The following is a 12,431-nucleotide window of genomic DNA, read 5'->3' on the forward strand; positions in this document are numbered from 1 at the left end:
ACTACAATTTCGCGTGTCCAGCTTAAAAACTAGCCCTGGAATACATTTTTACATACTATATCCCCTCTGCGCCCCCTCCACAAAAAAAGATTGACCCTTCCTAATTGCAAATGGGCGACTGCGTCCATTTTTAGGTAGATACGACTTTATATATAAATCGCTTAAACTTTTAACATGTGTTCAAATAGTTTGTAAGGATTATTTATTTTATGTAGAATTTGCTTGTTTTAATAACATTAATCATGGATTCATATAAATTTTCCTATGCGCATAACAAGGGTGGAGTTTAAAGTTGGTATTTTCGTCTGTCCCCGTCTTGTGAAGAAATGGTACATCTCAGTGATGTCACGCCCACTTTGGTTGCTAACGCTATAGTTGAGAATGGCTCTATTATTGTTTACGTCCTGAGACTTGAACGGCGCAATGGCGAATGAAAGAGAAGGAAAAACTACTAAAATGGCAAGTAACTCCAAGTCATGAAAGTGATGAAAACTAGTACTGAAACATATATGTTCCGAAACTCATGGAGTTACGCAACGCGACACGGAGGCAATTAGTGTTAAGGAGCGGGGCGCGAAGCCGCAAAAGATCCGCCAGTATGAAGCGGGACGCGGTGAAAGTTTTGAGGTCGCTGCCGCTTCAGGGCAACGACCCAGGTGACACGACCATCGAAGAGGCCTGCTTTACCCTGGGCTTGTCCAAGCGGGCCAGCCTCGAGAGTGCTGGCGTGGTCATGGCACCGCGGTACAACCTACTCCGTGAAGTGGGTCGGGGAAGCTACGGGATCGTCTACGAGGCCGTGGCCCGTAAAACCGGTGCTCGCGTGGCGGTTAAGAAGCTCCGTTGCGACGCACCAGAGAAGGTCGAGCTGGCCCTGGCTGAGTTTTGGGCCTTGGCGAGCGTGGAGAAGAAACACGAAAACATCGTCCAGCTGGAGGAGTGTGTGCTGGAGAGGAATGGCATGGCGCAGAAAATGAGTCACGGAAACAAAAGATCCAAACAGTATTTACGATTAGTGGAGACTTCATTAAAAGGTGAGCTGATTTATGTAACCTCAGTGTTATGTCACCAGCTGGTAGCAGCTACCCTGAACACACACACACACACACACACACACACACACACACACACAGCACCACTTCTAAACAGAGTCTCTGTAAAACATTAGCTGTAATGCACCATCTACATGATCTAACTTATGTGAATGCATCTGTATATTTTATTAGTTTTTTCCTGGAGTAGTGTGTTCAGAAGCAGTGAGTGACACAGCTTCCTGTGTTTTCACTTCCTGTATGTGATTGAAGTAACTCAATCCAAACAACCTGCATCATTATTCTCTCCTAAAAGCCTCGTGCATGTGGTGTCAAAAGTGAAATATAAGATATAATTGTAGTTGTTTATTAACACTTGAGCTAGTGTTGTGTTAGTTTCCTAAACTGAGCTTGCAGCCTGTAAGAGAACATCGTGTTCCAGTGTTTTCTTATTAACCCCTTCCTTCCCAGTACACATCCATTAACCCTCCCATCCCCTGCCCCCTTTTCTTCTTGTGGCCTTGTTTTGCTGTCTGTTCAGTCCCCTTTCTGCACTCAACTCAACATCATGAGCTATTATAATAATGTCTTATTTCAGGATTACATTTATCAGGTTTCAGATTTCCATCCTCTTCATACTGTTGCATTTGAGCTATTTTTCTTTCCTGTTTGTGTGTGTTTTTCTAGTAGTAGCTGTTGATTCTGTTCATACAGGACTGTAGGGTTGTGTAAGCCTGAGATGTTTTGCAACCCTGGTCTAAAAATTAATTCCTTTATTTGGAAAAAAGAATGAAATCAGGATGTGAAAAACACAGCTTAAATAATTAGTGTTTTACAGGTTGCAAAGTAGAAAATATTTCTAACCTATTGCAAAAAGCTCAGCCATATACCAAATATTTGGAATATATGGAAATATTTGGAAAAGAAAATTTAAAGAAAATTTATTCACAAAATATTATTCTATGACTCTGATAAAATAAATTTTCTTTTCCAAATATTTCTTTTTCATTAATTTGAAAATGAGAAATGCATCTTCCTCCCTGTGCTGGCTTCACTGCAGCCTTTCCACTTTAAAATCCTCAAAAGAAGCTTTGTCAGCGATTACGAGGCCCTGACCGATAACCAGTGCCAGTACAGTGTTGTGAGGAAGATGACCAGTCACTCTGTGTAGATATCGGTGCGTAGTTGTTAACTTAATGTTTTGTCCGATTACCACTGTAGTCCTGACATAGTTAACACAGGGATATGAATAAACCAGCAGCTGCACGCTAAAGAAAGACTCCAGTCACTCCAGAGCAGAAAAACCGGACCATCTTTCTATTTCAAGAACCAAAAAGACCACCCCAAGCCACTCTTCTGCTTTATTTCACTGCTAAAGCCTTCATGGATGTGTAAAGGTTTAGTCAAAACAATGATCACCACTATGTGTAAATATTTAAAAATATGCACAGCAGCTGATCTTCAGTGTTCTTCAGATTCATATGAAGCACAGAAGAATTCTTAAAATACTGGCTTATCAGTTTAACACCAGCTCTGAATTCATCAGAAGAACATGCAAAGCTTTCCCTGACTCGGCAACACGCAGCCAGGCCGATTAGATACAACTGTATTGTGTACTAAACTTGTTTGTTCAGTCCATAGTGTCCCTCCTCCCTTCCCAGCGTTCCCTTGCCAATTCTCTTTCTTGGAGACGACTTGTAGATTCGAGAGACTTGTAGATTCAAAACAACAAAATAAAACTTAAAATCTCAATCGGAACAAAATTTGCTTCCAAAAATTCCAACCATTTCCAGCTAATTTGGAAGGAGTGTAGATACTCACCCCATGCTAACAGTAGCATGAAGCAAGAGTGCATTCAAGAATGCGATCAGCTCATTCTTGATTGCTTTCTTAAAGGTGCCATTGTTTATACATTTTTTGCTGTTGCAGGTGAGCGCATCCCTGGTTATCCCGAGGAACCATGCTACCTCTGGTTTGTAATGGAGTTCTGTGAAGGAGGCGACCTGAACCAGTACATCCTCTCACGGCTGCCTGACCCACGAACCAACAGGAGCTTTATGAAGCAGCTGACCAGCGCTGTGGCCTTCTTACACAAGAACAACATTGTCCACCGCGACCTCAAACCCGACAATATCCTGATCTCGCATAGATTCGGCACGCCCATCGTCAAGGTGGCCGACTTTGGTCTAAGCAAGGTGTGCGCCGGGCTCAGTTGTGTAGAACATGGGTCTGAAGGCAGCACTGAAAAGAACGTCAATGTCAACAAGTTTTGGTTGTCATCAGCATGCGGTTCAGACTTCTTTATGGCGCCCGAGGTTTGGGAAGGCCACTACACGGCTAAGGCAGACATCTTCGCACTCGGCATCATCATCTGGGCTATGCTCGAGCGGATCACGTTTATTGATGGGGAGTCGAAGCGCGAGCTCTTGGGCACATACATCCGTCAGGGCAGTGAGATTGTTCCAGTGGGTGAGGCACTGCTCGAGAACCCCAGGATGGTCCTGCACATCCCACAGAAGCCACGCAGCTCAATGTCCAAAGCAGTCCGGATGCTTCTGCATGACATGCTAGCCGTGAATCCGGAGGATCGACCGGATGCCTTCCAGCTTGAGCACAGAATGGACCAAGTCACGAGTGCCACATGAACCAGAAGAGATGCACTCCAAGCTGAGTTATAGGTGAGTTTTCTGAGACTCTGCTACATGTTATTGTTATTTGTGGAAAGTTTTAGCACTTTCGGGCAATTGAGGTGCTTGGCGGAAGGTCACAGTCCTGAATTTTGTTTCTGAAAGTTCTAGTGAAGCAGGCTTGGTCAGGTGTGAGACCCAGTACTATACAGTTTACTGGACCCACGTTAATACTTGAGGTTTCTGCTCATTGCCACACTTCAGGCAGAAATCAGGACCTGTTCTGTTCTCTGAGAATCTCAGCAGTACCAAAATTTGACCTTAGAACCCTGAAAACATTGTTGGGATTATACCTCACTCAAGTTCGTTGTTAGGTGCTTGGACCCCCGTGAAAGCCATATGTTTACACACTTTAGTGACTGTTGCAACTGTTAAAAGTCTTCTAGAAAGTCAGACAGGTCCAGGGTAAGTTACACCACTTCTGTACTGTCCCTATAAGGGTCGTTGCCCAACGTAAGATGAGGGCATGGCTGGGTCTCGATGAGTCACATGTCTACAGCTTTAAAACTCTAATCTGCAGCAGGCTGCACATGTCTCCCCGAGATTTACCGCCTGTCTTCATTTTGACATGTGCGTCCTACATCTTTTATTCTTTGCCTATTCAGGAATTTCTGGTGCCGCCCTCTGTTGTGTATCGCCTTGATTAATTCCAGAAAGCTTCTGGCTGCAGGGGCTGAGTGTGTTTGCCTGATTTTCCCAGCTACCTTGGGTGTTTGAACCCGAAGACATTTCACATCTAATTAGATAAACAGGATCAGACATCTTTCACGCAGAAAGGCAGACTCCAGATAAGCTCACGAAGAACTTATGAGCTCAACTCATCATTAAGAGCTAAATTAGCATTACGTGCTTGCGTGCGACACTGAAAAATGTTGCAGGTGTTTTAAAGGTTAGAAGTCATTCAGTGAGCTCATTGCTCAAGTATGCAGTTGTGTCTAACAATAAAATCACACTTGATCAGGACTTAATCAGGACATGCCTTATAGTAACTGCTCGCATGTACTGTATAACTCGATACTTAAAATTTCCAAGCTGGAGCAGGTTTATTGAATGCTGGGTTAGCATCCATCTCTTTGAACTGTAAAAAGCATTCATTTTAAAAGTGCCACCTTCATTGGTTGGGCTTTAGTTAGATGGACATGGATGTTACATGGTGGTCAATAAACAAACAACCTTCAGTTGTTCAACAGACATGCTTCAGTTTTGCTTATTGCCACTTTAAACACAGTCCAGCCGATTTCCGGTTTAGGCATTGACCTCCTAAACCGTTTTAGTGTGTGCGATTGTAACGTTCTTTGTGTTATGGTGTGATAACGTGTTACACATTCTGTACTCTAATACTCAAATCTCAACTCGTGAAAAAACAACTATTACGATGTTTGTCTGCAAAATCGCAAAATAGTCACGTCAGTTATTTGGTTGTATTTTGTCTTCAATAACTTGTTGACAAAACCCGTTTCACTCTGGATGTCGAATGTAGCAGCATGTTTACACAGCCGAGTTCCTTCACTCGGCCTCTGTTATACAGAGCAGTTATACAAGAAGTACCCCCACCCCACCCTCCCACCGGTCCCGCGCCTTCCTCCCCCACTGTACTGAGATGGAATCAGACAGGCTGGCCTGTGTGTGCGTGTGTTGCACACAGGGTGGGGTCCCGAGACAAGAGATTGTGACTCGTGTTATTTCTCCCCAGCCTCAGATAATAGGACAGGATTACAAATGAAAGGGAGAAAATTGTAGTAGTTTGTAGAGTACGCCCCTCCCCCTTTTCTCAACACCGCTGCTACGCCTGCAACACTGTGAGAGACCACAGACCACCGAGCACTCACGCCTGGAACATTTTGTCCTCACGCAGCCGTGTTTTTTACATGTTGGCCACACGGCTAAGCTCTGGACCATAGCTGGGTTTAATTAGGCCATCTCTCTACAGTTAAAGACTACATGCAGAATACAGAAACTTCAGAGCGTTTCAGCAAGGGCATGACATTTCATTTCAGTGTTTAGAATTGATTTCATTTATTTATCAGTTTCTAATCACATTACTGATCTGCTTTAATCTGTGCTCTGAGATTTTGGACTGTAAAAAGGCAGTTTGTTTGTTTATTATGATTAATTTTATTATTCATTAAACATGTAAATAAACAAAATAATTGATCAGTTTGGAGCATTTTATTTAAAAATAACAAAAAATTAGTCAAATAATTAATTAATTAGTTTAGCCAAACATTTTCTGTTTCTTCTTCTTTTTATAATTATTATGACTATATTAAATAGATTAAGTTAAATGGATAGAAATTAGATAAAGTATTTTATTTTATTATCTCTTGTTTTTGAACTCAGCAGAACAAATTCCTTGTAAGTAAAAATGTGCTTCACTAATAAATAATTCAGTTTCCCATTTTTCCAATTTCCTCTGTTTCTCATTCTAATTCAGACCATATGATTCTGATTCAGACCATATGATTCTGATTCAGACCATATGATTCTGATTCAGACCATATGATTCTGATTCTGATTCAGACTATGATTCTGATTCTTATTCAGACAATATGATTCTGATGGTGTTTATGCTTTGATTCTTACAATCTATGATCTATTATTAGATTATTATTATAGTGCATTATGATTACATTAAATTGATAATGATAATGTTAATATTACATGGATGTTGTTCCAGCCTTGTGCTCATCTCTCTGTACCCAGTGAGATATCAGATTCAGTTAATTCTGTCTTAATGATCTCTGTTTGTGTTGTTTGTGTCTCCTCAGGTTCGAGAGCAGCACGAGCGTCCGATCGCTCAGTGCGATGGGGAACAGGATCTACTAGTCTCAGAACTGTGACGCGTGTATCAGTATGATGACAGGAAATTAAACTCTTCAGTTTGTGATGGAAATCAGCCTGGGGCTTGCAAATCCCACAAACGATCACGCCTGACATTTCTGCATGTCTGGTCTTCAGTTGTTTTTCCCGTTTTCCTTCTTTTAAGACTTATCAGCACGGTTTATAGGTTTTTGCCCATCATTTTTTTTGTTTTGTTTGCGTGCTTCTTTGTTGTATCGGTGGGACCACAGACAGGAGAAAACTCGACATGTTGCACTTTGTTATTCTCAACTCTGCACTTCTCACAACCTTAAAGGGCGACCGTGGCCGGCGTTCCAGATTCTAAAATGTTCTTTGGGATGTTGAGGAATGTTCTGGAGTCAGCACGGGAGTAATAATAGTCATCGAAAAGCACACTGTGAAAAAAGTGTGTGTGTGTGACTGAGCAACAGCTTCCTGTTCCATAAACTCACTCCTGTGCCTTATTTCATTTTTTTTTAAAATTTGTCACAGATTTGATATATTTTGAACTGAATCCTCACTTATCCTTGCATGCAAAAAAGGACAGCACTACAAAAAGGCCAGGATTCAGTGCTAGAGGGCATTTTATTTTTATGTAGTGTTTTTTTGTGTGTGTAAAAAAACTTGCATATTCCAAAATATGCACACACTAATTATGTTCATTTTGCAGGATTGTGGTCCAAGTAAGACGTTCAGAGTTCTTCCAACATCCCTTCAGCTACGTGTTAATGGAGTCCATTATGCTGCAAAGCCTTCTCTAAAATGTACAGTTACAATTTATCATGATATCTTTATCATGTTAGATTGACCAGCCGTAGATAAAATAACAAAATATGATTAAAAAAAATATGTGCCCCCCTGACCCATATGACCATACATGACCCTTATCTATTACTTCACTGGAACTAAGATTCTCCAACACTGTTCCAGCATGACAAAGCCGCTGTGCACAAATCCCCTGAGCTTTATGAAGACATGGTGTGGAGATGAAGGTTGAAGAACTCAAGTGTCCTCAAGAGTCTCCTCAGCATCCCAACAGCAGGGTCTGATCTCACTAATGCTCCTGTAGAATGTGTGAATGAATGAACACTAATCCCCATAGCTACACTCCAATATCTAGTGGAAAATTTTCCGCTAATAATAAGTGGAGGTTATTATATCAGCAAAGGACATGGGTGTAATGGTCAGGGGTGCACATATTTTGGTGTTTTTATATCTGTGAAACCTACATCTTTATCAGTTTTCATTAACTTTATATAGTTATTATGTTGACCCTTCAGTTGTGTACAGGGTGAAAAGGGAAATACATGGACTTCAGTTTTGGGAATTTTAGTTTATTGTCTGTTTAATCAAGTTTCATGAGTCAACAGAGATTGTACATATCAAAGAAGACATGAACACGCTGCTTCCCCTGAACTGGCCAGATGCTGTTTTTATATCATATCCAAGGCCGTGTCGATTGCGGCCCTCTTTCCACAATCTTTCTGCGAGGTTCAGTTTCCGGCTCATATTGTGAACTTGTTGATTTTCCTGGTTTACTTGTTCGATGGTTCTACCTCATTTTTTCCACCATGTTCTTGATGTTGGGTCAGTGACGGTTTATTTTGCTATAACAGCATGCTGACTTTGAGCTATATTAGTTGTGTAGCTCCTGTGATATCTAGCTAATTAAATAACAAACAAATAAACAAAAAAAAGTGTGGTGTTGTTTATTTGCTGTTGTTTTTTATTGTAATTTTGATATATTTCATAATATATACCTCTTACCTGAGGCCACCTACTGCTTTTCCTGAAAAATTCACGCTTACTGGGACGTTCTTGTCTTTTATCGTTGTTGTTCTTTTACTGCATCAGTAACCGATGCTCTATATACCTCAAACCATCATCACATGCCATTCTCATCTGCTTTTCCTCTAAGTCAGGAAGAATTTCCTCTGATTAAACGTTTGCAGGTCAAACGCACCCGCTGCCACGGCTAATCAGCGGGCTAAAAGGAAAAGGCAGAAATCTTCGGACATTTCAGACAAACTGCTATGAACAGAGAACTTGGCACTTGACCTACAGATATTTCTTTCTTTCTATTTAGAAAATCATGGCGTTAATGTTCTTTATCTACATTTTTATGTCCGTTTAATTTGATTTTGACTGAATGTTAATAAACATTCAAAGATTCTGTGAAGTATTGTTTTATCATGTACATATTTTTTTCCTAAATAAATGAGCAATGAAATAAACAGTTTACTGTGTACTTGCTTTAATACATAAACTTGTACCCCAAGGCGTGTCTTTTTTTTTTTTTTTTAAATAAATAAATCTAACAATTTACACATACTGAAAGTTTACTTGAGAATATGAAGTGATATTTTAGTCAAATTTTTTTCACATATTTACTTTTTATATTTATAGCGTTAAGTTTTATCATAATATATACTACCATTTTCTCCATTTTTATTACATGTGATAAGAAAACATCTGAGAAACCTGATGGTGTAAATGAAATATTTTCCTAGGGGTGTGAAATATTTGTCCTGGACTGTACATGCAATAGTTTAGAAACTAAAAGTTGATTTTTTTTAATGCAGTAATTAAGTAAAGTAAAGTAAAAAAGTCATTACAAATTCAATAATAAAAAACAATTATGTATAAAATAATTATACATGAATAATTAGTAAATGTATCAATTGTTTCATTATTATTTATTAAATAATTACGCAATAAATAAACAATAGCTAATAGATGTTAGTACTTAAATAATTAAAAAAATAATTATAGATTAAATTATAATTAAATGGTTATATTTGAATGAACGTTTAGGCTTGAACATCTAAATAATAATACGAGAAATAAACAACAAAATAAATTATCAATTTTATAGCATTCAATATAGCTCAAGACATTATTATTATTATTATTATTATTATTATTATTATTATTATTATTATTATTATTGTTGTTGTTGTTTTTAGGTAAAAAATATTTTTAAACAAATGCAATTTTAAAAGAATCATTGATTTATTTTTTATACATGCCTCTAAATATCCACCCAAGGCCCAAATTAATTATGTTCATTATTACTACTATTATTTTATTGTGAATTTGTGTGTCCTGTTGCCATAGTAACACTCCACCATTGCACTGGTTTATTCTGTGATGAGATTTGTTGTCTCGTGCTGGACCGCTGTGTCATCGTCAGCACGAAATCAGCATGGCCTTCATGTTCAGTCACCGCGTTCAGGAGGTCAACAACCGTGTAAACACCAGCGGGGAGAGAATCGTTGAGGTCGTGACACGTCAGGATCGTAACAAGAATATTCTGGCCTTGGACTGTAGAGATGTAAACTTCATCATAATGAGAAATGTTATGTCTACAGTTCCAGGCATCTAACAAACAGTGCTTTATTATTATTATTATTATTATTATTATTATTATTATTATTATTATTATTATTATTATTATTAGGACAAACTTTGTTTGTAATTGTAATCTGTAACTAAGATTTAATCATTTTTATATAAAAGTGAAATTTGAAAAACCTAGAAATTCCTGTTCATGACATGTATGATGTAAAGTGTTGTATCAGCTGCTGTGTGTGTGACTGACAGTCAACATGGGAGGCCATAGAATACAGTGTGTACCCTTTCCTTTAGGAACAGAATGTGTACTGCGTGTATGTGTGTGTGTGTGTGTGTGTGTGTGTGTGAGACACAGAATGGTAAGGAAGGAAACTACACCAATGAGTACTTTGTTTCTCATTAAATATTTCAGTTTCTTTTGCAAACTTCTTTATAAGACAGCAGTGCAGAGTGGAATGATTTCATATGTGATGTTTTGGCAGATTAATGCATTTTCGGAGAGATCTGTTCATCCAACCTTTTATCCCTCACCTTTGATACCTTTGATGTACATATGATTCACTAGAGATATTGAATGAGAATACAGATTAAGGCTGCGTTGATTCAGCCACTGTGGAGACATTAGGCCTTTTCTTAATGTGTCTGAGAGAGAGAGAGAGAGAGAGAGAGAGAGAGAGAGAGAGAGAGAGAGAGAGAGAGAGAGAGAGAGAGAGAGAAAGTCTTCGTGTCAACAGGAAACACAGCCTATAGAGGAGAGTGGAGCTTAGCAGCTGAACATCTCCAAATACAGAGTGTGTTCTTTATCATATCGAGACCAGCAGTGTACAGAACAAACACAAATGTGCACACAGTGAAAAGAAAAAACAAAGATTTATCTAACGTGTTATATATCAGAGATTCAGCACATTTATTTTCCTGAATTTGATTATATATTTCAATAAAACTGCAACATTACATCTCACAACTCCAGAATCTTTAGGTTCTCCTGGGGTCTCCAGTTTCCTCCCCAAAACACAACTGAGATCAATCTTACACAGGACTGACATCAGAAACCGCCAAGACAACTCCAAGACTAGGACTAGCCTAGATTGGGTCATGAGGTTTTACGTTTTCTTGTGGTCCCACTCCAGCGTTTTCTTTACACCGTGACTCTACGTATTCTTTCTGAAACTTTAACTTTTTTCAATTCTGCATTCGGAGCACATTTTGCCTTATAAAGGCTTCTGCCGGGTGAATCAGCAGAAATGGAAACGCTCACAATTGGATGGTAATGGATTTGGTGGATGGATTTGGTTTGGATGTCGCTGTCACCGTGACTCTGTTATACTCATGTTGTCTTACCTAATCATCAATTAGGACAGGACGATGGAAAGAGTTTTTCAATCTGCATCTTCTGGGGGAAAAAAGAGAGAATAGGGGCCAGTTACATACGTCCTTCAGGACATTGTGTTCTTAATGGATATCTCTTTCAAGTCAGAAAAAAAGATGCGAGCTCTCACAACTTGTGAAAAGAAAAAAAGGTGTGAAAGGTGTAGTTTTCTCTCTCTCTCTCTCTCTTCCTCCCTCTCTCTCTTTCTCTCTGTCTGATTAATCCATTAAATATAACCTATGTCAGTTTGAATCTTATCAAAGTCAGAATGAATCACAAAAAGAGACGCTTTCTGAAAGAGATGAGAGACGCGTCAGAACTGAAAAGGTGCAAAACTAATGGAAGATGAGTATTATATACAGAGGCGCCGCGTTCAATCACACACAAGAAGAACAAAAAAACAGCAAAACACACCAAGATTAAAAAAAGAGGTCAGTGAGCCGTAAGTCTAACTTTCTGTTTGGATCCTGATTGCAGAAACTGAGCGAAGACATCAGTATAGGGAATAAAACACGTGGGGGTGTGAAGCTATAGGAAAATTATCAACGTGGTGTGATGGATAATCAGAACAGGTCAAGCTAGAACATGCTCGGCAACAGGAAATGAAATAAATACTGAAATTTTAATATCACAGAGCTGTTGAATTCTGAATTCTGATTGGTCGACTGGTGTTGATTAATTTCCTCTAACAGCAGCTCTGACAGAAGCGCAGCTGCAAATCACAGGATTATATTAACACACTCTTCCTAATACGATTATTTCCATAGTAACAGCTTATTCACAGGGACTTGAATGGTGGATGCTGCATATGGTGGATTATTTTCCTGTATCAACACATGCCTGAGTGGTTTCTTCTTATTTTATACACTTTTGTTTAAATATCAGAGGAATAAATCCAGACTGTATAGTTTTTTGTTTTGTTTTTTTTTGTTTTTTTTGGGGGGGGGGGGGGGTTGTTCGGGGTGAGTTCTAGACATTTAGATGGGTTAAAAAGGTGGAACATCTTCACTGGAACATCTAAATCAGCAGGAATGGCAAAGATTAGTATGTCTACATTTTATTCAAATCAAGACAGAATCGAGCATCAAGACAGAATCTACAGGAACTTAAAAAAAATAAACAAATCCTGCTTTTTATTTTTTTTTATTT

General features: G+C 39.0%; 1 protein-coding gene across 1 annotated transcript; it reads left to right on the forward strand.

Moving 5' to 3' along the window:
* Positions 1–346: 346 nt before the first annotated feature.
* On the forward strand, positions 347–8,799 carry stk35 (serine/threonine kinase 35). Its single transcript, XM_058410140.1, has 3 exons — positions 347–1,034; positions 2,961–3,709; positions 6,487–8,799. Exons 1-2 carry the CDS (start codon positions 524–526, stop codon positions 3,674–3,676), a joined length of 1,227 nt encoding a protein of 408 aa, XP_058266123.1. The 5' UTR covers positions 347–523; the 3' UTR covers positions 3,677–3,709; positions 6,487–8,799.
* The last annotated feature ends 3,632 nt before the right edge of the window (positions 8,800–12,431 follow it).

Source organism: Hemibagrus wyckioides, linkage group LG15 (assembly GCF_019097595.1).
Source record: "Hemibagrus wyckioides isolate EC202008001 linkage group LG15, SWU_Hwy_1.0, whole genome shotgun sequence".
Taxonomy (NCBI): domain Eukaryota; kingdom Metazoa; phylum Chordata; class Actinopteri; order Siluriformes; family Bagridae; genus Hemibagrus; species Hemibagrus wyckioides.